This window comes from Dendrobates tinctorius, unplaced genomic scaffold (genome assembly GCF_039654945.1).
Source record: "Dendrobates tinctorius isolate UK_male_01 unplaced genomic scaffold, ASM3965494v1 ptg000138l, whole genome shotgun sequence".
NCBI classification, from domain to species: domain Eukaryota; kingdom Metazoa; phylum Chordata; class Amphibia; order Anura; family Dendrobatidae; genus Dendrobates; species Dendrobates tinctorius.
Window position 1 is genome coordinate 8242707 of NW_027361806.1, and position 24812 is coordinate 8267518.

The 24812-nt window shown below is 47.5% G+C and overlaps 1 protein-coding gene across 1 annotated transcript in view; it reads right to left on the reverse strand.

Moving 5' to 3' along the window:
* The window catches only part of LOC141048874 (uncharacterized), a 184053-nt gene that overhangs the window by 36197 nt on the left and 123044 nt on the right, over positions 1-24812 (reverse strand). The window contains exons 11-12 of the mRNA XM_073544963.1: positions 5564-14520; positions 4541-4602 (exon numbers count right to left, since the gene is read on the reverse strand). Coding sequence (XP_073401064.1) covers positions 4541-4602; positions 5564-14520 — 9019 coding nt within the window. The remainder of the gene's footprint in view (positions 1-4540; positions 4603-5563; positions 14521-24812) is intronic.

Consider the following 24812-nt stretch of genomic DNA (forward strand, 5'->3'; position numbering starts at 1 on the left):
ACTACATACATACTACATGCTACATACATACTACATGCATGCTACATACATACTACATGCTACATACATACCACATACATACTACATACATACTACATACATACTACATGCTACATACATACTACATGCATGCTACATACATACTACATGCTACATACATACCACATACATACTACATACATGCTACATACATACATACTACATACATACTACATGCTACATACATACTACATATATACTACATGCATGCTACATACATACTACATATATACTACATGCATGCTACATACATACTGCATGCTACATGCATGCTACATACATACTACATACATACTACATGCTACATACATACCACATATATACTACATACATACAATACATTCATACAATACATACATAGACATACAGTACATATAACATAGAGTAACATACTTACCAATACTTGTCACATTGTTCCCCGAAGCCATTGTCTTTTCCGGAATAAATATTAACATAACAAACCACAAAAATACTCACCCACGATCCGAAGCAGTCCACGAGTGTGTCCCACGACGATCTTGGGTAGAGAACGGCAGCATCAGATGATGCTGCCGTTCTCTACGGGCTGCAGGGATCCAATGACGGAAGGTAGGTATCCTTCCGCACTGTATTCCTCCGCCACTTAAAAAAAAAAGTCCCTAGTCTCACTTTATGCCATTGCTGCGTGGGAATTCACCCAATTCACCCAATTCACCAAACAATTTTGCCCCTATCTACATAATGGGGAAAAAGTGTGTGTATCAAGCCCAGCCCCTCATTATGATGTCATAATGGTTGCCATAGCGACACTGATGTCATCATAGGTTGCAAGCCCCGCCGCTCATTATGATGTCATAATGGTTGACTATGGGATGGAGGATGTGTGATGGGTATATGGGCACTGGACGATGGGATGGAGGATATGTATGACGGGTATATGGGCACGGGACTATGGGATGGAGGATATGTCATGGGTATATGGGCACTGGACTATGGGATGGAGGATATGTATGACGGGTATATGGGCACAGGACTATGGGATGGCGAATATGCATGATGGGTATATGGGCATGGGACTATGGGATGGAGAGTATGTATGATGGGTATATGGGCATGGGACTATGAGATGAAGGATGTATGATGGGTATATTGGCATGGGACTATGGGATGGAGGATGTGTGATGGGTATATGGGCACTGGACGATGGGATGGAGGATATGTATGACGGGTATATGGGCACGGGACTATGGGATGGAGGATATGTCATGGGTATATGGGCACTGGACTATGGGATGGAGGATATGTATGACGGGTATATGGACACAGGACTATGGGATGGCGGATATGTATGATGGGTATATGGGCACGGGACTATGGGATGGAGGATATGTATGATGGGTATATGGGCATGGGACTATGAGATGAAGGATGTGTGATGGGTATATGGGCACTCGACTATGGGATGGCAAATATGCATGATGGGTATATTGGCATGGGACTATGGGATGGAGAGTATGTATGATGGGTATATGGGCATGGGACTATGGGATGGAGAGTATGTATGATGGGTATATGGGCATGGGACTATGAGATGAAGGATGTGTGATGGGTATATTGGCATGGGACTATGGGATGGAGGATGTGTGATGGGTATATGGGCACTCGACTATGGGATGGAGGATATGTATGATGGGTATATGGGCACGGGCCTATGGGATCGTGGATATGTATGATGGGTATATGGGAACGGGACTATGGGATGGAGGATAATTATAATTTGCTATAACTAACCACAGTTAGTTACTATGCCCGGGCAGCGCCGGGCTCTTCAGCTAGTATATATATATATGAACAGGTGTCAGCCAGATACCCTAATTACTAACATGGTACATAAAGAGTTAAAGACACAAACCCACACACATATACACACACACATACACACACACAGTGACCAGCCTATGTAGGAGCATTAACATAATTAACCTACATATGCTGTAACAAAACAGCAACTGTCAGATATCTGTGTGAAATGCAATATCTGTTTATTTAAAAAAGATAAAATAAAAAAAATTGTGCGGATTTTCATAACCCGCAGAGGAAAAGCCGACGGCTGAGGGCTGATGTTAATATTCTGGGAAGGAACTCATAAAAAATAAAGGTTCCCAGGCTATTATTATCAGCTCACAGCTGTTTGCTTAGCCTTTACTCGCTAGTTTACAGGGGAACCCCAGAAAAAAAATTGACATGGGGTCCCCATATAAAATGGAACCAACAAAGGCTAGGCAAACAGCTGTGGGCTGATATTAATAGCCTGGGAAGGGGCCATGGATATTGGCCCCTCCCAGACTAAAAACATCAGCTCTCAGCTGCCCCAGAAAAGGCGCATCTTACAGATGCACCAATTCTGGCACTTATCCTCGCTCTTCCCTCTTGCCCTGTAGCAGTGGCAAGTGGGGTTCATATTTGTGGGGTTGATGTCACCTTTGTATTGTTGGGTGACATCAAGCCCACAGGTTAGTATTGGAGAGGCGTCTATAAGACACCTATCCATTACACCTATCCATTACATATCACTATGGATAGGTGTCTATAAGACACCTATCCATAGTGATATTGTATAAAAACAGACACCCACAATAAAGTCCTTTATTTGAAATAATTACACAGACTCTTTTATTGAATCTTAATTTACCATACTTACTGAACGCCTAATCCCCGATGCCCTCATCTCCTGCAAACAATCAAAAAATAATAAACCAACATATAATATTATCCTGTCCGACGTAGTCCATTTAATACCGAGTGTCCCATGGAGATGTCACCGGGCCGCCGGTGATACACTGACAGGAGGTAATCGCTTTCGCAGTGTATCACTGAGCCGCCGTGTTTGAGAGTTCATCAGAGTTCATCAGCTGATCAGCTCCGGTGCTCTCACAGCACTACCTCTGTGTGAGAACTTTCTCACACAGCGGTGCATAAGTGAGAGCACCGGAGCTGATCCGCTGATGAACTCCCGTGAACTCTCTCATGGCGGCTCAGTGATACACTGCATAAGCAATTACCTTCTGTCAGTGTATCGCCAGCAGCCAGGTGACATCTCCGTGGGACACTGTATAAAATGGACTAAGGGGCACAGGGAGTATATGATGGTTTATTACTTTTGATTGCTTGCAGGAGACATGGGCGTCAGGGATTAGGTATTTTCGAGTATGTATTTTGTATGTGAATATGTATGTAATTATGTAAATGTTTTGATTTTTTTACAACTGAACAGAAGTGGCAGATGATGAAACTATTCTCCCATCATCTGCTCATGCTGTCTCTGTATATGTGACAGCAGACAATGCCGGATGGGAGTAGTAGTCTCACCAGACAACATCTAAGTACAATCACTATGGGCTGTTGGTCTCATGGGTGCAGAGACCCGCAGACAGACAGACACACACACACACACACACACACACACCAGGAGACACCCGCAGACAGACACATACACACCAGGAGACACACGCAGACAGACGCACATATTTTCAGCCCACACACTCTTCCTCCTTCTGACATCATTTCCTTTGACAATTCTGCAGCGTTTTTGGCAACAAATCTGCAGAAAATACACAAACCTTTTTACACCTGCGTTTTTGCTGCAGATTTGATTGACTCAATTGAAGTCAATGAGTCAAAAACGCTGCAGAAATGCAAAAAGAATTGACATGCTGTAGAAAATAAAACACTGCAAATACGGACGGAAATTTACGGATCATGTGCACAACACTTAAGGATTGTCATTGCATTACCTTGCATAAATATTCCATTGCTGTTTTTGGACCATTTACAAGCGTAAAAAAACGCTGTGAAAACGCATCAAAAACGCATCGTGTGCACATAGCCTTATAGTCTGCAGATATATGAAGCCGCAGCACACGCTCAACCCACAGGTCATTATAAATTCTGCATGTTGTGCTGTCGATAAAGAAAAGGGGACAAAGGACACCTACATTATTCATTATGGGGGTCACTACATTTTAATATTAACCACCAGTAATCTGTCTTATGGGCCGATGCACGTGGCTTTTACACCTTTGTTCTAATATTAAAAATTGTTCTATGAGTGACTCTCTTTATTTTCACTATATTCATGATGTCATTTGCACCTTTTTTGTTTTTCTTGGTTGTGTTTGTGTTTTTCTTTCAGCATTATGGAGGTGGTTTTGGTCTAGATGTTTTATCCTTAGTCATCATTTTTTACTTTTCAAAACGTCACATTTTTTTGCGAAATTGTACCCTACAAAATCTGTTAAATAATTTTGAACACTTGGACACTAATGTGCAACATTTTAAGACTCATTTTAGCTTGTGTGACATTTTATTCTGAAAAAGCGAAAGAAAAAAAAACAAAAAAGAAGCATCTTTGAATTTCCATTAATTTATCAAATTTTGTGAGTCCATTTTGTTGAATTGTGGGCAAAATTGTAACAAATTCTTCACACTTATACTGTATATAATAAATATAATAAATACTTACATGAATTCTATGCTCCATAGGTTTTTATAGAAGGAAAAAAAGGTCTTTAAAAATCTCGGCACCTGTAGAGAGATGAAAGGAGAGAAGGATGAGAGCTCCAGTAATGGCAGTGGGAATACTCTCATCATCCTGTGTTGTAGCTTCTAGTCTGCTCTGCTGCGGTCTATACTCCTAGACATGACTGACACAGCAGATAATGAACATGTAACTACAGGAAGAGGAGATGGCACAAAACTTGTTGCAAGTCTATTACATCTGTTCATATCAGTCGTAGATTTCATTATTATAACTGTCAAACAGGTGAAAATGCAAAACATCAGTGATATCACGGTGCCTTTTAATGAATTTATTTCACCTCCCATCTTTTACTGGTTTAGAAAAATATCACTATTCAGCCTCATTCAGACGTCTGTATAAACAGTCTGACTGTCATCCGTGATTTGTTTCCAACTTTCATCTGTGTTTGGTCCGTGTGTCAGAGATTTTACCGTCAAGGTTCATCAGTTATTTTCACATATGAAAAAAATAGATTACAAAGCTTCTCCTATCTATAACTATGTTAATCATGGGCAGCCCATGGACAGCTCTCACCGATGCCATCCATGTGCTCTCCATGATTTTCACTGACCAAAGATTCTATGGGTAATTTTGATCTATAACTCAATCAACAATGGACATGTCCCTGGGATTTCTATGAGAACACAAAGTGCCCAAAAAAACACAGACATGTGAATAGCACCACAGATTTTAATAAGTACGTGTATTATCTTTGAAATTCACAGATGGAGCATGTACGAGATTCTTGGACATCTGAATGTGGCCTTAATGCATGTGATTTACAATAATCCATTAAACTAGATGAAAATCCCAACAGAGCACAAGGTCAGATGTAAGATTATAATCTGACGTATATCTGCCTGGATATACATGGTATAACAACAATTCCCTATGAAATATATATGGACAACATCCTAACAATGTGATTAAGGAAAAGATTATGGAAATTAATTCATTGTTACTTACTTCGTTTCTTATTTCAGTGGACTGTCTGTTATAGTCTTCAGATGATGTGTTCCTGAGACTGACCGTATATGTTCTGTTTACAATCTTGAACTGTAATGGACATATGTATTTAGCAGTAGTGGTTGTTGGCAGAATAGTTGTTGTAGGCTTAGTACTGGTGGGAGGCTGTGTGGCAGTTGGAGGCTCAGTGCTGGTGGGAGGCTGTGTGGCAGTTGGAGGCTCAGTGCTGGTGGGAGGTTGTGTGGTAGTTGGAGGTTCTGAGGTAGTGTGAGGCTCTGTGGTAGTTGGAGGCAGTGTGGTAGTTGGAGATTGTGTGGTAGTTGGAGGCCCTGTGCTAGTGGGAGGTTGTGTGGTAGTTGAAGGCTCTGTGGTAGTGGGAGGTTTTGTGGTAGTTGGAGGCTGTGTATTAGTTGGAGACCATGCGGTAGTGAGAGGCTGTGTAGTAGTAAGAGGCTGGGTGGTAGTTGTAGGCTCTATGGTAGTGGGAGGCTGTGTGGTAGTTGGAGGCCGTGTGGTAGTGAGAGGCCGTGTGGTAGTGAGAGGCCGTGTGGTAGAGGGATGCCGTGTGGTAGTGGGAGGCTGTGTGGTAGTTGGAGGCTGTGTGTTAGTTGGAGGCTGTGTGTTAGTTGGAGGCTGTGTGGCAGTGGGAGGCTGTGTGGCAGTGGGAGGCTGTGTGGTACTTGAAGGCTGTGTGGTAGTTGGAGGCTGTGTGGTAGTTGGAGGCTGTGTGGTACTGGGAGGCTGTGTGGTACTGGGAAGCTGTGTGGTACTGGGAAGCTGTGTGTTAGTTGGAGGCTGTGTGTTAGTTGGAGGCTGTGTGGTAGTTGGAGGCTGTGTGGTAGTTGGGGGCTGTGTTGTAGTTGGAGGCTCTGTGGTAGTGTGAGGCTGTGTGGTAGTTGGAGGCTCTGTGGTAGTGGGAGGCTGTGAGGTAGTAGAAGACTGTGTGGTAGTTGGAGGCTGTGTGGTAGTTGGAGGCTGTGTGGTAGTTGGAGGCTGTGTTATAATGGGAGGCTCTGTGGTAGTGGGAAGCTGTGTGTTAGTTGGAGGCTGTGTGTTAGTTGGAGGCTGTGTGTTAGTTGGAGGCTGTGTGGCAGTGGGAGGCTGTGTGGTAGTTGAAGGCTGTGTGGTAGTTGAAGGCTGTGTGGTAGTTGGAGGCTGTGTGGTACTGGGAGGCTGTGTGGTACTGGGAGGCTGTGTGGTACTGGGAAGCTGTGTGGTAGTGGGAGGCTGTGTGGTAGTTGGAGGCTGTGTGGTAGTTGGAGGCTGTGTTGTAGTTGGAGGCTCTGTGGTAGTGTGAGGCTGTGTGGTAGTTGGAGGCTCTGTGGTAGTGGGAGGCTGTGAGGTAGTAGAAGACTGTGTGGTAGTTGGAGGCTGTGTGGTAGTTGGAGGCTGTGTGGTAGTTGGAGGCTGTGTTATAATGGGAGGCTCTGTGGTAGTTGGAGGTTGTGTGGTAGTGGGAGGCTCTGTGGTAGTTGGAGGTTGTGTGGTAGTGGGAGGCTGTGTGGTAGTTGGAGGCTGTGTGGTGGTTGCAGGCTGTGTGGTACTTGGAGGCTGTGTGGTAGTGGGAGGCTGTGTGGTAGTGGGAGGCTGTGTGGTAGTGGAAGACTGTGTGGTAATTGGAGGCTGTGTGGTAGTTGGAGGCTGTGTGGTAGTGGGAGGCTTTTTTGTAGTGGGAGGCTGTGTGGCAGTTGGAGGCTGTGTGGCAGTTGGAGGCAGTGTGGTAGTTGGAGGTTGAGTGGTAGTTGGAGGCTGTGTGCTAGTTGGAGGCTGTGTGGTAGTGGGAGGCTGTGTGGTAGTGGGAGGCTGTGTGGTAGTTGGAGGCTGTGTGGTGGTTGGAGGCTGTGTGGTGGTTGGAGGCTGTGTGGTGGTTGGAGGCTGTGTGGTGGTTGGAGGCTGTGTAGTGGTTGGAGGCTGTGTGGTAGTGGGAGGTTGTGTGGTAGTTGGAGGCTGTGTGGTAGAGGGAAGCTGTGTGGTAGTTGGACGCTGTGTTATAGTGGGAGGCTCAGTGGTAGTTGGAGGTTGTGTGGTAGTGGGAGGCTGTGTGGTAGTGGGAGGCTGTGTGGTAGTAGGAGGCTGTGTGGTAGTTGGACGCTGTGTTTTGGTGGGAGGCTCTGTGGCAGTTGGAGGCTGTGTGGTAGTTGGAGGCTGTGTGGTAGTTGGAGGCTGTGTGGTAGTTGGAGGCTGTGTGGTAGTTGGAGGCTGTGCTGTAGTTGGAGGCTCTGTTGTAGTGGGAGGCTGTGTGGTAGTTGGAGGCTCTGTGGTAGTGGGAGGCTGTGTGGTAGTGGAAGGCTGTGTGGTAGTTGGAGGCTGTGTGGTAGTTGGAGGCTGTGTGGTAGTGGGAGGCTTTTTTGTAGTGGGAGGCTGTGTGGTAGTTGGAGGCTGTGTGGTAGAGGGAAGCTGTGTGGTAGTTGGACGCTGTGTTATAGTGGGAGGCTCTTTGGTAGTTGGAGGTTGTGTGGTAGTGGGAGGCTGTGTTATAGTGGGAGGCTGTGTGGTAGTGGGAGGCTGGGTGGTAGTTGGAGGCTGTATGGTAGTGGGAGGCTGTATGGTAGTTGGAGGCTGTGTGGTAGAGGGAAGCTGTGTGGTAGTTGGACGCTTTGTTATAGTGGGAGGCTCTGTGGTAGTTGGAGGTTGTGTGGTAGTGGGAGGCTGTGCGGTAGTGGGAGGCTGAGTGGTAGTGGGAGGCTGTGTGGTAGTGGGAGGCTGTGTGGTAGTTGGAAGCTGTGTGGTAGAGGGAAGCTGTGTGGTAGTTGGAGGTTGTGTGGTAGTGGGAGGCTGTGTGGTAGTGGGAGGCTCTGTGGTAGTTGGAGGTTGTGTGGTAGTGGGAGGCTGTGTGGTAGTGGGAGGCTGTGTGGCAGTTGGAGGCTCTGTGGTAGTGGGAGGCTGTGAGGTAGTAGAAGACTGTGTGGTAGTTTGAGGCTGTGTGGTAGTTGGAGGCTGTGTGGTAGTTGGAGGCTGTGTTATAATGGGAGGCTCTGTGGTAGTGGGAAGCTGTGTGTTAGTTGGAGGATGTGTGTTAGTTGGAGGCTGTGTGTTAGTTGGAGGCTGTGTGGCAGTGGGAGGCTGTGTGGTAGTTGAAGGCTGTGTGGTAGTTGAAGGCTGTGTGGTAGTTGGAGGCTGTGTGGTACTGGGAGGCTGTGTGGTACTGGGAAGCTGTGTGGTAGTGGGAGGCTGTGTGGTAGTGGGAGGCTGTGTGGTAGTTGGAGGCTGTGTTGTAGTTGGAGGCTCTGTGGTAGTGTGAGGCTGTGTGGTAGTTGGAGGCTCTGTGGTAGTGGGAGGCTGTGAGGTAGTAGAAGACTGTGTGGTAGTTGGAGGCTGTGTTGTAGTTGGAGGCTGTGTGGTAGTTGGAGGCTGTGTTATAATGGGAGGCTCTGTGGTAGTTGGAGGTTGTGTGGTAGTGGGAGGCTCTGTGGTAGTTGGAGGTTGTGTGGTAGTGGGAGGCTGTGTGGTAGTTGGAGGCTGTGTGGTGGTTGCAGGCTGTGTGGTACTTGGAGGCTGTGTGGTAGTGGGAGGCTGTGTGGTAGTGGGAGGCTGTGTGGTAGTGGAAGACTGTGTGGTAATTGGAGGCTGTGTGGTAGTTGGAGGCTGTGTGGTAGTGGGAGGCTTTTTTGTAGTGGGAGGCTGTGTGGCAGTTGGAGGCTGTGTGGCAGTTGGAGGCTGTGTGGTAGTTGGAGGTTGAGTGGTAGTTGGAGGCTGTGTGCTAGTTGGAGGCTGTGTGGTAGTGGGAGGCTGTGTGGTAGTGGGAGGCTGTGTGGTAGTTGGAGGCTGTGTGGTGGTTGGAGGCTGTGTGGTGGTTGGAGGCTGTGTGGTGGTTGGAGGCTGTGTGGTGGTTGGAGGCTGTGTAGTGGTTGGAGGCTGTGTAGTGGTTGGAGGCTGTGTGGTAGTGGGAGGTTGTGTGGTAGTTGGAGGCTGTGTGGTAGAGGGAAGCTGTGTGGTAGTTGGACGCTGTGTTATAGTGGGAGGCTCAGTGGTAGTTGGAGGTTGTGTGGTAGTGGGAGGCTGTGTGGTAGTGGGAGGCTGTGTGGTAGTAGGAGGCTGTGTGGTAGTAGGAGGCTGTGTGGTAGTTGGACGCTGTGTTTTGGTGGGAGGCTCTGTGGCAGTTGGAGGCTGTGTGGTAGTTGGAGGCTGTGTGGTAGTTGGAGGCTGTGTGGTAGTTGGAGGCTGTGTGGTAGTTGGAGGCTGTGCTGTAGTTGGAGGCTCTGTTGTAGTGGGAGGCTGTGTGGTAGTTGGAGGCTCTGTGGTAGTGGGAGGCTGTGTGGTAGTGGAAGGCTGTGTGGTAGTTGGAGGCTGTGTGGTAGTTGGAGGCTGTGTGGTAGTGGGAGGCTTTTTTGTAGTGGGAGGCTGTGTGGTAGTTGGAGGCTGTGTGGTAGAGGGAAGCTGTGTGGTAGTTGGACGCTGTGTTATAGTGGGAGGCTCTTTGGTAGTTGGAGGTTGTGTGGTAGTGGGAGGCTGTGTTATAGTGGGAGGCTGTGTGGTAGTGGGAGGCTGGGTGGTAGTTGGAGGCTGTATGGTAGTGGGAGGCTGTATGGTAGTTGGAGGCTGTGTGGTAGAGGGAAGCTGTGTGGTAGTTGGACGCTTTGTTATAGTGGGAGGCTCTGTGGTAGTTGGAGGTTGTGTGGTAGTGGGAGGCTGTGCGGTAGTGGGAGGCTGAGTGGTAGTGGGAGGCTGTGTGGTAGTGGGAGGCTGTGTGGTAGTTGGAAGCTGTGTGGTAGAGGGAAGCTGTGTGGTAGTTGGAGGTTGTGTGGTAGTGGGAGGCTGTGTGGTAGTGGGAGGCTCTGTGGTAGTTGGAGGTTGTGTGGTAGTGGGAGGCTGTGTGGTAGTGGGAGGCTGTGTGGCAGTTGGAGGCTGTGTGGTGGTTGGAGGCTGTGTGGTAGTGGGAGGCTGTGTGGTAGTGGGAGGCTGTGTGGTAGTTGGACGCTGTGTTATAGTGGGAGGCTCTGTGGTAGTTGGAGGTTGTGTGGTAGTGGGAGGCTGTGTGGTAGTTGGAGGCTGTGTGGTAGTGGGAGGCTGTGTGGTAGTGGGAGGCTGTGTGGTAGTGGGAGGCTGAGAGGTATGTGGAGGCTGAGCGGTAGTGGGAGGCTGTGTGGTAGTTGGAGGCTGTGCTGTAGTGGGAGGCTCTGTGGTAGTTGGAGGCTTTGTGGTAGTTGGATGCTTTGTGGAGGTGGGAGCGAGAGTAGTAGTGGGAGGCTGAGTGGTAGTTGAAGGCTGTGTGGTAGTTGGAGGCTCTGTGGTACTTGGAGGCTGTGTGGTAGTGGGGGGCTCTGTAGTAGTTGGAGGCTGTGCTGTAGTGGGAGGCTCTGTGGTAGTGGGAGGCTGTGTGGTAGTGGGAAGCTGTGTGGCAGTGGGAGACTGTGTGGTAGTTGAAGGCTGTGTGGTAGTTGAAGGCTGTGTGGCAGTGGGATGCTGTGTGGTAGTTGGAGGCTGTGTTGTACTGGGAGGCTGTGTGGTAGTGGGAGGCTGTGTGGTAGTGGGAGGCTGTGTTCTAGTTGGAGGCTCTGTGGTAGTTGGAGGCTGTGTGGTAGTTGGAGACTGTGTGGTAGTTGGAAGCTGTGTGGCAGTGGGAGGCTGTGTGGCAGTGGGAGGCTGTGTGGTACTTGAAGGCTGTGTGGTAGTGGGAGGCTGTGTGGTAGTTGGAGGCTGTGTGGTAGTTGGAGGCTGTGTGGTACTGGGAGGCTCTGTGGTAGAGGGAGGCTGTGTGGTAGTTGGAGGCTGTGTGGTAGTTGGAGGCTGTGTGGTACTGGGAGGCTGTGTGGTACTGGGAAGCTGTGTGGTAGTTGGAGGCTGTGTGGTAGTTGGAGGCTCTGTGGTAGAGGGAGGCTGTGTGGTAGTTGGAGGCTGTGTGGTAGTGGGAGGCTGTATGGTATTTGAAGGCTGAGTGGTAGTTGGAGGCTGTGTTATAGTGGGAAGCTCTGTGGTAGTTGGAGGCTGTGTGGTAATGGGAGGCTGTGTGGTAGTGGGAGGCTGTGTGGTAGTGGAAGGCTGTGTGGTAGTGGGAGACTGAGTCGTAGTTGGAGGCTGTGTGGTAGTTGGAGGCTGTGTGGTAGTTGGACGCTGTTTTGTAGTGGGAGGCTCTGTGGTAGTTGGAGGTTGTGTGGTAGTGGGAGGCTGTGTGGTAGTGGGAGGTTGGGTGATAGTGGGAGGCTGTGTGGTAGTTGGAGGCTGTGTGGTGGTTGGAGGCTGTGTGGTAGTTGGAGGCTGTGTGGTAGTGGGAGGCTGTGTAGCAGTTGGAGGCTGTGTGGTAATTGGAGGCTCTGTGGTAATGGGAGGCTGTGTTGTCGTTGGAGGCTCTGTGGTAGTGGGAGGCTGTGTGGTAGTGGAAGGCTGTGTGGTAGTTGAAGGCTGTGTGGTAGTGGGAGGCTTTGTTGTAGTTGGAGGCTGTGTGGTAGTTGGAGGCTGTGTGGTAGTTGGAGGCTGTGTGGTAGTTGGAGGCTCTGTGGTAGTGGGAGGCTGTGTGGTAATTGGAGGCTCTGTGGTAGAGGGAGGCAGTGAGGTAGTGGGAGGCTGTGTGGTAGTGGGAGGCTGCGTGGTAGTTGGAGGCTGCGTGGTAGTGGGAGGCTGTGTGGTAGTGGGAGGCTGTGTTATAGTGGGAGGCTGTGTGGTAGTTGGAGGTTGTGTGGTAGTGGGAGGCTGTGTGGTAGTGGGAGGCTGTGTGGTAGTTGGAGGCTGTGTGGTAGTTGGAGGCTGTGTGGTAGTTGGAGGCTGTGTGGTAGTAGGCTGTGTGGTAGTTGGACGCTGTGTTATAGTGGAAGGCTCTGTGGTAGTTGGAGGTTGTGTGGTTGTGGGAGGCTGTGTGGTAGTGGGAGATTGGGTGGTAGTGGGAGGCTGTGTGGTAGTTGGAGGCTGTGTGGTGGTTGGAGGCTGTGTGGTAGTTGGAGGTTGTGTGGTAGTGGGAGGCTGTGTAGCAGTTGGAGGCTGTGTGGTAGTTGGAGGCTCTGTGGTAGTGGGAGGCTGTGTGGTAGTTGGAGGCTCTGTGGTAGTGGGAGGCTGTGTGGTAGTGGAAGGCTGTGTGGTAGTGGAAGGCTGTGTGATAGCGGGAGGCTTTGTTGTAGTTGGAGGCTGTGTGGTAGTTGGAGGCTGTGTGGTAGTTGGAGGCTGTGTGGTATTTGGAGGCTGTGTGGTATTTGGAGGCTGTGTGGCAGTGGGAGGCTGTGTGGTAGTTGGAGGCTGTGTGGTAGTGGGAGGCTGTGTGGTAGTGGGAGGCTGTGTGGTAGTTGGAGGCTCTGTGGTAGAGGGAGGCTGTGAGGTAGTGGGAGGCTGTGTGGTAGTGGGAGGCTGTGTGGTAGTTGGAGGCTGCGTGGTAGTGGGAGGCTGTGTGGTAGTGGGAGGCTGTGTGGTAGTTGGAGGCTCTGTGGTAGTTGGAGGCTGTGAGGTAGTGGGAGGCTGTGTGGTAGTTGGATGCTGTGTTATAGTGGGAGGCTCTGTGGTAGTTGTAGGCTGTGTTCTAGTTGGAGGCTCAGTGGTAGTGTGAGGCTGTGTGGTAGTTGGAGGCTCTGTGGTAGTGGGAGGCTGTGTGGTAGTGGGAAGCTGTGTGGTAGTAGAAGGCTGTGTGGTAGTTGGAGGCTGTGTGGTACTTGGAGGCTGTGTGGTGGGAGGCTGAGTGGTAGTGGGTGGCTCTGTGGTAGTTGGAGGCTGTGTTCTAGTTGGAGGCTCAGTGGTAGTGTGAGGCTGTGTGGTAGTTGGAGGCTCTGTGGTAGTGGGAGGCTGTGTGGTAGTGGGAAGCTGTGTGGTAGTAGAAGGCTGTGTGGTAGTTGGAGGCTGTGTGGTAGTGGGAGGCTGTGTGGTAGGTAGAGGCTGAGTGGTAGTTGGAGGCTGAGTGGTAGTTGGAGGCTGTGTGGTAGTGGGAGGCTGTGTGGTAGTGGGAGGCTGTGTGGTAGTGGGAGGCTGTGTAGTAGTGGAAGGCTGTGTGGTAGTTGGAGGCTGTGTGGTAGTGGGAAGCTGTGTGGTAGTGGGAGGCTGTGTAGTAGTGGGAGGCTCTGTGGTAGTAGAAGGCTGGGTGTTAGTTGGAGGCTGTGTGGTAATGGGAAGCTGTGTGGTAGTGGGAGGCTGTGTGGTAGTGGGAGGCTGTGTGGTAGTTGGAGGCTGTGTGGTAGTGGGAGGCTGTGTGGTAGTGGGAGGCTGTGTGGTAGTTGGAGGCTGTGTGGTAGTTGGAGGCTGTGTGGTAGAGGGAGGCTGAGTGGTAGTTGGAGGCTGTGTGGTAGTGGGAGGCTCTGTGGTAGTTGTAGGCTGTGTGGTAGTGGCAGGCTGAGTGATAGTGGGAGGCTGTGTGGTAGTGGGAGGCTGTGTGGTAGTGGGAGGCTGCGTGATAGTGGGAGGCTGTGTGGTAGTGGCAGGCTGTGTGGTAGTTAGAGGCTGTTTGGTAGTTGGAGGCTGTGTGGCAGTGGGAGGCTGTGTGGTAGTGGGTGGCTGTGTGGTAGTGGGAGGCTGTGTGGTAGTGGGAGGCTGTGTGGTGGTTGGAGGCTCTGTGGTAGTTGGAGGTTGTGTGGTAGTGGGAGGCTGTGTGGTAGTTGGAGGCTGAGTGATAGTGGGAGGCTGAGTGATAGTGGGAGGCTGAGTGGTAGTTGGAGGCTGTGTGGTAGTTGGAGGCTGTGTGGTAGTTGGAGGCTGAGTTGTAGTTGGAGGCTGTGTGGTAGTTGGAGGCTGTGTGGTAGTTGGAGGCTGTGTGGTAGTTGGAGGCTGAGTGATAGTGGGAGGCTGTGTGGTAGTGGCAGGCTGTGTGGTAGTTGGAGGCTGTGTGGTAGTGGCAGGCTGAGTGATAGTGGGAGGCTGTGTGGTAGTGGGAAGCTGTGTGGTAGTGGGAAGCTGTATTGTAGTGGCAGGCTGTGTGGTAGTTGGAGGCTCTGTAGTAGTTGGAGGCTGTGTGGTAATTGGAGGCAAGGTGGTAGTTCTTGGTCCAGTGGTGGTTGCTGGTCCTGCAGTAGTTTGTTCTGTGCTCGGTTCCATAGTGGGTATTGTTGCTTCTACAGAAATTAAATAATTGACATATACAAACAGTTTTGCTCCTTTTGTTATTTGTGGATCTCACTATAAAATCTCCATGAATCTCATCCTGGATTATAGAGAGAATTAGGGTGTGTGCACACGCTGCGGATTCTGCTGCGGATCGGCAGCGGTTTTGGTCCTGCGGATCCTCAGCAGTTTCTGCTGTGGTGTACAGTACCATTAAAATCAATGAAAAATTAAAGTCGCTGTGCAGACTGCGGATATTTCGGCGCAGATTTGCTGCGGTTTGGCACCTGATCCATGACAGGTGTCAAACCGCAGGGGAAAACCGCAGGCTAAACCGCAGAAAAACTGCAGATAAACCGCAGGTCTTTTGACCTGCGGATTTACCTGCGGTTTTTGACAAATCCACGCTGAAAAACCCGCAGGACAACCTGCAGCGAGTGCACACACCCTTATACAGATGATTCCTATAGTTACTCACCAATTACTGACATGGTCACTATTTATCTGATTGCTGGAGCTGTGAGAAGACTTTGTATTGTCTTAGGTTATTTTCACATTTTTTAGACAACACGTTCCTGGCTTTGTTGTGGCTTCTGACCTAAATCTTGAAATTCGGGATTTGGGCAGAACCACGATGAAGCCATTGACTAATAAGATGGAGTCACTTTGTTCTCTGTCTTTGCCGGACACTGATGACACAGAGAAATTCCGTCTGTCATATTATTGTGAATGGCTCCATTGGGGATTCTGCCCAAACCTCATATTTCAGGGCTTCAGTGGAGCTATATTCACGTGTGGCCCAAACGTAATGTGAACACTGCCTTAGATCTTGGAGTGATCCAGATCACCAACCACATTAATAACCACATTTCTTTATTCATGTGAACGTTGAGTTGATTTGGATTCAGCTGGTTTTGTCTTAAAGATTAGACCAGGAATTGCTATTATTAGATTAGTCATGTGCAGCAGCCTCAAGCCTTGTTCACATTGAGTTTTCTGCACTGCATTTGGGGGTTCCACCTGAATCCCCCCAAAATGGGATTTAGACCTGACACTCAACGGTACCATAGACTGCATTAACACAAACAGAAATTAATTCTTTAAGTTTTTAATGGGTAGAGATTTTGTTTTTGTGCCCAACTGAAATGATGGAACTTTTAGAAATTGAACTCCATTTATGTTAGTGTAGAGACCTTTTTGCCTTTCTGTTAACTTAGAATAAAAGCCCAACCAGAATCTCAATTTGCAGACACAGAGAGTCCCTCGTCAGTGGAAATTATGACTTTTCAGATTGCTACTTCCAATAGGTGGCGCTACAGCATAAGTGCTCTTACTCTCCAAAGAGGAAATTTGCATATTTAATTTATCAGAGGATCATACATGGCGTATAAGGGTATGTGCACACGTTGCAGATTTTGATGCGTTTCTGCAGCGTTTTTGGATGTGCGGAATTGCCTCAGATCCGCAGTGCGTTGTGCACACAATGTTAATCAATGGGAAATACAAAAACGCTGTGCACATGCTGCGGAAAAAAATGCGCGGAATCGCAGCATTTCATTTTCCACAGCATGTCAATTCTTTGTGCGGAACTGCAGCGCTTGTGCACCCAATGGCTTGCATTGAGTTGGGCACATCCCCAGCAAAACTGCAGGTCTAAAAAAGATCTGAGGTTTTGCTGCGGATGAAACGCTGCAGATCGGGAGGAGTGAAGTGTGTGGGCGGAGTGTGTGCGGTGACTGTGTGCGTGTATAGTGTGTGGGCGGTGACTATGTGCATGTATGGTTTGTGCGGGGCACTGCATGTATGTGTGCGTAGTATAGTGCGTGCTGGGCTATGTGTGTGTGGTGCGCGTGTGTGGGGGGGTTGGCGGGTATGTCCGGGGGGTCTGCGGCTTTTGTCGGGGCTGCCCGGAGGTCTGCGGGGCTGACCGGGTGTTGCCGGGGGCTGTGTGTGTGTATATGTATGCAGGCATCGTCCGATGGGACTACAAGTCCCATCAGGCTATGCCTGCTACACTGACCGTGAGTGACACAATAGCCAGTGATGGGACAGTTGTAGTCCCATCATCCGGCTAATGTGTTGAATGTAAAAAAACATACAGAACATACATTACATAATACATACAGTACATACAGTACATATAACATACAACACATAACATACTTACCAATCATCTAGTTCCCGACAGCCTCGTTTCCTTTAATAAAAGTAAAATAAAAAAAACAACCTTTCCGCCGCAGTCCAGTTAACTACGAGTGTCCCACGACGATCTCCGGTGTAGAGCACTGATCACCCGATGTCAGTGCTCTACACGGCCTCCACGATGTACTGACAGCGGAGGTAATCCTCCGCGATGTATATCCCTCCGCCGCCTGGAGAGAGTGAGGTCACTTATTCTCTCACTGGCAATGCTAGTTGAGAAAATTCCCATGCAGCATTGCTGGAAAGTGAGAGCCTGAACTCAGGTAACCTCAGTGATGCACTGAAGGAGCCATTGTCTCCTGTCAGTGCATCACTGGGAGGCCCTATAGCGCAGTAACATCACCTGATGGGGAAATCATCGTGGGATACTCGTTATTAATTGGACTGCGTCGGACAGAGAGTGTACGGTTGGTTTATTTTTTTACTTTTTATTATAGGAGACCGAGGGTGTCGCATGGATTAGGCATGCAATAAAAATATGAAAACCGTGTGGTGTTTTATTTAATTAAAATACTTTATTCTTATGTGTGCTTTTTTAACCCTTTCAAACTGTAAGATTAATAATGGATAGGTGTCTTATTGACGCCTCTCCATTATTAAGCGGGCTTAATGTCACCTTACAATAGCAAGGTGACATTAACCCCTTAGAACCCCATATGCCACCGCTACACGGCAGTGGGAAGAGAGGGGCTTAGTGCCGGAATTGGCGCATCGTACAAATGCGCCATTTCTGGGGCGGCTGGATGCTGGTATTTTTAGCCAGGGGCTGCCGTCAATATCATGGCCCCTTCCTAGGCTATGAACATCAGCCTGAAGCTGTCTGCGTAGCCTTTCTGGCTATAAATTATAGGGGGACCTCAGATAATTTTTTTGGGGGGTCCCCTATTTTAATAGCCAGTAAAGGCTAGCTGCGGGCTGATATTCATAGCCTGGGAGGCTCCATGGGTATTAACCCCTTCCCAGGCTAGAAATATTGGCGCCGGCCGTCAGCTTTCCCCCTCTGGCGCAGAAAATTGCGCGGAAGCCCACACTACCCACACTATTTTTTTCCCGATGTTTTTTTTTAATTAAAGAAATTGCGGGAACATTATGTGTGTGTGTCTTTAACTACTTATGTACCATTTTATCTAGCTATCCCATATATATCTATCTATCACATACAGTATATATCCCATATCTATCTATCATCATCTTTCTGCCTATCTATTATCTTCTATCTATCTAATATATATCCCATATCTATCTATCCCATATCTATCTATCTATCTATCTATCTATCTATCTATCTATCTATCTATCTATCTATTATCATCATCTGTCTATCTATCTATTATCACCTTCTATCTATCTAATATATATATCCCATATCTATCTATCTATTATCATCTATCTATTATCATCTTCTATCTATCTATCTATCATATCCCATATCTATCTATCTATCTATCTATCTATCATATATCCCATATCTATCCTCTTTCTCTCTATCTTATCTTCTGTCTATCGATCCCATATCTATCTATCTCTCTATCACATATATATCCCATATCTATCATCTATCAGCTATCTTTCTATCTTCTATATATCTAATATGTATCCCATATCTATCATCTATCTATCTATGTAATACAGAATAAATCCCATATCTATCCCATATCTATCTTCTATCTATCTATCTATCTATCCCATATCTATCTATCGTCTATCTATCAATCACATATATATCCCCTATCTATCATTTATCTACAGTATCAGCTATCTATCTATCACATATATGCCCCCTATTATCTATTTATCTATCTATTGTAAGTTCCTACCATGTGAGTGGACGGGGATTACTCGTTTTGAAGGTCTTTGAGGTAAACACTGACATGCTCAGGGTTTAAACGAGTCCATTTGGTTTATTATTTAGACAGTTCCAGCAGCCATTACACTGTCCGTTAAACATTCAGTTTTAACACATGAACACAGTGTCTCACTGAATAATACTTCTCACTCACCCCAGTCAGTATAACACACGGTTGTCAAGACCGTTACCTGTTGGATCGCCACACAGGTTCTCGGATCCCTCTTCTCCTCAGAGGTATCCGATAAGCATCAGTTCACACACAGTCTCTTTCTGACCCCGGTCTGTATCACATGGTTTTCAAGACCGTTACCTGTTGGCCACGCAGGTTTTTGGATCCCTCTTATACACAGAGGTATCCTGTAAATCAGTGGATCTCAAACTCCAGTCCTCACGGACCCCAACAGGTCATGTTTTCAGGATTTCCATAGTGTTACACATGTGAGAGAATTCATGATGCCTTGATGATACATCCATCACCTGTGAAATACTAAGGAAATCCTGAAAACATGACATGTTGGGGTCCGCGAGGACTGGAGTTTGGGAAACGCTGCTGTAAATCCTTCTCACTGACCCTGGTCACTATCACACGATTTTCAAGACTGTCCGCTCCTTTTAGCTCAGACTCGCCGGCACGGCTTCCCCAGGCTATGCGACGTCTGAGCCTGGAACATGGGAGTTCTGTCCGGGCTGACAGACTCCTAACACACTCTCCCAGACTCCCACATGTGCAACACACCTTCCTTAGATAGCCTGTAACCACTCCCAGTTAACTATCAGATGGGCTAGTCACATGTTCATGACCTCATCACAGGTCCTCCAAATTCACAACCACACACATATCTTCAGATAAAACGGGGTACAGAGAGCCCCTCACAACGGAGTGGAGCACATGGGTAGCCAGACCCTCCCAACTCTCATAGCTACCCGTAGCCCGGACCCAAATGCGAACAACAACTACTTACAAATGTACGTACACTTAAGAAAATACTCCAGGCTACATCACAGGGAGCTGCTATCCCTGTTATACATATCTCCTATTAACCACATGACAACCAGTCATACCACATATTTCCCCCCTCTGTTCAAACTTGTGGGGTTGAACACTTGTCATATCCCAGGGACCTCGAAACAGAGAACACACGTTACTTTGCCCCATCCGTCGAGAGAACTGTCTCAGTCGGTTTTGGGCGTCATTCACTGTCATACCATTGTTAGGCCTCACCCGCCCCCCCAGCGGTTATTGTGTCGGCCTTGGACTTCAGCACTTGAGTCACTTTCAGTCTGTGTCACCAAACCATTTTTAGTCACCACACTTCCCAAAAGTGTCCCTTCACGTAACCTTTCTCTCCATGGCCACCTCCCACGGTTGTTGCAGTCATAAGCCCCACGTCCAGTCGGTCCTACTGGCTGATGTGAGTCTGATCCTCTGTTACCACGTCCTCTACCGTGTCTCCTGTCTTTGCTATTCAGCTCTGAGTTAACAGTGAAGTCACTATCTCTACCCCTCTGTGCTTCAGACGTCCACCGTACCTAAAACGAAGAATGGTACCATACCCTTTTCCCTGGGTATCTGATCTTCATGGTCACCTGGAATACTTAGCTTCACCACTCCAGACTTATTCACCATCTCTTGAATGGCTCGACCATTTTTCCCAATGACTTTCCTCACCATAGCAATAGGTACGTGTATTACATGTTCCAGAAGCCTCCGAACTTTCCTCACATGCTCCAGCCACTTAGCAGCTTCTTCATTCTCCAACTGGATCAACCACTTCGTCCGCACACATCTCCAATGCTGGTCACTCAGGACAGCTACTCTTTTTGCTGTGACACTAGATGTGGACAGTACCACTAACTGTTTATCTTCCGGAGTCCAATACACCTTACACGCCCCCGCAGCCTTCTTGAAATCTTCATGCATAGACTCCCTGGCACATGCTTCTCGCATGTGTTCGGGTACCTCTATCACACACTTGAAGAGCGAGGTCTCATTCTCTTCATGGACAGCCAGCTCCCGCTTTGCCATAGACCTTTCCATCAAGACATCTGCCTCGACTGGTTGATTGTCTTGTTCCGCCCTCAGGGCAAACTTTTCCTCAGTTTCACATTCTCCAAGACCGCTTGCCAAGATGGGCCTTTGCAGCTCCGCCTCATAATCACTTCGGCACTGCCGCTGTAAATCTGCAACTCCCAACTTCTTCTCTTGCATTAGACCTCCTAATGCTTCCTGGAGCACCTCCATATCTTTCACTATAGCTTTGTTCATAGTTTGACAAGCTGACAGGTGACCTCTGAGCTCAGAGACTTCCTTCTCCAGCTCATCCACTCTGTGCTCAGCTGCTTGCCTTAGGACCCTTTCTTGTTCGACATTCTCTTTTACAGTCTCTTTAAGCATATCTATTGCGTAACCCTGCTCTCTTTTGGCCAACACGTGTCGCGCCATAACTTCTTTAATTAGATTTTCAGATGGGCTCTCTTGCCCACCCACACTCTGCCTCTTCAGAGTTCCACCTGTTCCTGCATCCGCAGGTTCAAATCTCTCTCGACTCTCAGTAACTTCAGAGAACTCCAGCTCTTCAGCATCAGGTACTCCGGAGCCTTCATCATACTGAGCCATTTCACCCTTTCAGACGTCAGACTACTACAGGTCTGTTTTAATTCCAGCCCTACCTCTGTGCAGGGATTTGTCAGAGATATAGTGACCTCCTTTTCAAGGACAGTAACCTGATCTGTATCTGACCCTGTCTCTCCCACATCATCTCTCTTCTCAGATGGTGTAGCCTGTCCCGCCTTTCCGTGGCCCCTGCGACAAGAGGAATATTTATTATTCTTACTCGATTCCACCTTACTGCACTCTCTTTTCCTGGCGTTTGAGTCACAGTCTGAATTGGAGTCACCCCCACTCACCCTGTCATCCTGGAACAGCAAGTCCCCACTTAAACAGGTGTTGGACCCCTTTCCTGGAGCTACCCCGTTTCCCACAGTCACACGTTTGGTCACCCCAGCGAAGTCCCCGAGTTGGTCAGACCCACACTTTCTCCCGGGCACCCAGAACCCTGGTAAAAAAAATCATGGACCCACTGATCCACAGCAAAAATACCTGCACACATGCTTCTTGGACCGTTGCCCGCATTCTCCACCAATTGTAAGGTTCCACCATGTGAGTGGACGGGGATTACACACTTTGCAGGTCTTTGAGGTAAACACTGGCACGCTCAGGGTTCAAACGAGTCCATTTGGTTTATTATTTAGACAGTTCCAGCAGCCATTACACTGTCCGTTAAACATTCAGTTTTAACACATGAACACAGTCTCTCACTGAAAAATACTTCTCACTCACCGTGGTCAGTATAACACATGGCTGTCAAGACCGTTACCTGTTGGATTGCCACACAGATTCTCTGACCCCTCTTCTCCTCAGAGGTATCCGATAAGTATCAGTTCACACACAGTCTCTTTCTGACCCTGGTCAGTATCACACAGTTTTCAAAACTGTTACCTGTTGGCCACGCAGGTTCTCAGAGCCCTCTTATCCGTAGAGGTATCCTGTAAATCCTTCTCACTGACCCCGGTCAGTATCACACGGTTTTCAAGACTGTCCGCTCCTTTTGGCTCGGACTCGCCGACACGGCTTCCCCAGGCTATGCGACGTCCGAGTCTGGAACATGGGAGCTCTGTCCGGGCTGACAGACTCCTAACACACTCTCCCACATGTGCAACACACCTTCCTTAGATAGTCTGTTACCACTCCCAGTTACCTATCTCATGGCTAGTCACATGTTCATGACCTCATCACAGGTCCTCAAAATTCACAACCACACACATATCTTCAGACAAAATGGGGTACAGTGAGCCCCCCCACAACAGATTGAGGCACATGGGTAGCCAGACCCTCCCAACTCTCGTAGCTACCCGTAGCCCGGACCCAAATGTGAACAACTACTTAAAAATTTACGTACACTTAAGAAAACACTCCAGGCTACATCACAGGGAGCTGCCATCCCTGTGATACATACTTCCTATTAACCACCAGTCACACCACACTATCTACTGTATCTAGCTATCTATTATCATCATCTCTCTATCTGTCTATCTGTGTGTGTAATGGAGTGTGGGTTGGACAAATATAAAAGAGGAGGTTGGACAAGAAATGACATCACAAATCTTATTTTTGTTAAATAACATATCTTTATTTAGCTTAAAAAAACGCATACAAATCCGCATGAAAAAAACTCATCAAAATGTATCAAAACTGCATCAAAAACGCACCTGCGTTTTCTGCCAAGAAGTGCAGATTCTGTGCAGAAAATTCCACAGGCTAATCTGCAACGTGTGCCCATACCCTAAATCTCCTCACTCTGTTATACCAGGTTTGGCTTGTCACTCTCCACATGGAGAAATGTTAGCCCTTAAATCCCAGTCTTATGCCTCTGACCTAGACAAATCAGATCTCATACTTTGCACTGAAGAGGAGGAATACCTCAAAACATTGTGTCTGCAAATTGAGATTCTGTTATTTCTTTTATCCTAAGTTATATTGCAAGGCTCGTTAAAGGGTTAATATTGACTTTTAGGATTGCTACATTCCAGTGTAATTTGATGTGTTTTTGATGCAGACTTGATGCAGATTTCATGCTTTTTTTTCATGCGGATTTGTATGTGTTTTTGTAAGCTAAATAAAGATCTATTATTTAACAAAAAAAGAATTATGATGTCATTTCTTTGTCCAACCTCTTATTTTACATACTCCATTGAAGAATAATGTTTACACACACAGATAGATACACAGACAGACAGACAGACAGACAGATAGATAGATAGATAGATAGATAGATAGATATATAGATAGGGTTAGGGTTAGATAGATAGACAAAGACCGTGTTGTGAGGTCAAAACGTTGCACCACTTGGTGCTGGATTAAAGCCCACAATTTTTCCTTGAACTGGAGTGCTGCCTGATTTTTTTCCATTTATATTTTGCGTTGCACAACCGCATTACTCAGAAAGCATTGCACCCAAAATCTGCTCAAGTTTGTGCTGCTAGTTGTCTTTTCTATTTAGATAGATGGATAGATACAGTATATCTATAGATACATATATCCATCTATCTACAGATATATCTATCCATCTATATCTATCTATCTATCTATCTGTCTATCGATATATCTATCGATAGATAGATGGATAGATGTATCGATAGATAGATAGATAGATAGATAGATAGGTGGGTAGATATATCTATTGATAGATGGATAGATAGATAATACCAAGCCTGATATTTAGTAATAAACATAATAAAATGGTACATAAAGAGTTAAGTAAAGACACACACATACACACACACACAAAATCTGCGTTCGGCTGGGGTCACACTTGCAAGAAACTCGCATGAGTCTCGCACCTCAATACCCAGCACTGACGCAGGCACTCAGACCAGAGTGTGTAGCTGCATAGAAATACATGCAGCCGCATACTCTGGTCCCGAGTGCCGGCGGCAGTGCCGAGTATTGAGGTGTGAGGCTCGTGCGAGTTTCGCACAAGTGTGACCCCGGACTTAAACGCAATATCTGTTTAGTTTAAAAAATAATTGAAAAAAAAAAAAATGACGTGGGCTCCCGAGCAATTTTCTGCACCACAGAGGGAAAGCCAGCGTCTGGGAGATGATGTTTATAGCCTGGAAAGGGGTTAATGCCCATGGATCTTCCCAGGCTATGATTATCAGCCCGCAGCTGTATATTTAGCCTTTACTGACTATTAAAATAGGGGGACCCCCCCAAAAAATGACATGGGGTCCCCCTATAACTAATAGGCCAGAAAGGCTTTGCAGACATCTGTGGGCTGATATTCATAGCCTAGAAAGGGGCCATGGATATTGGCTCCCCCGGCTACAAACACCAGCTCTCAGCTGCCCCAGAAATGGCGCATTTCTAAGATGCGCCAATTCTGGCACTTAACCTCTCTCTTCCCACTGCCGTGTAGCGGTGGCATATGGGGTAATATGGGGTTGATGTCACTTTGTATTGTAAGGTCACATCAAGCCCAGTTAGTAATGGAGAGGCATCAATAAGACGCCTATCCATTACTAATCCTATAGGTGGTAAAGGGTTCAAAAAAAGACAGCCAGAAAAAAGTATTTTAATGAAATAAAACACTAAATACAGTTTTCCCAATTTATTGTATGCCTAATTCCTGCAACGCCCTCGATCTCCTGCAAAAAAAATAAAAATAATAAACAAACACAAATACTCCCTGT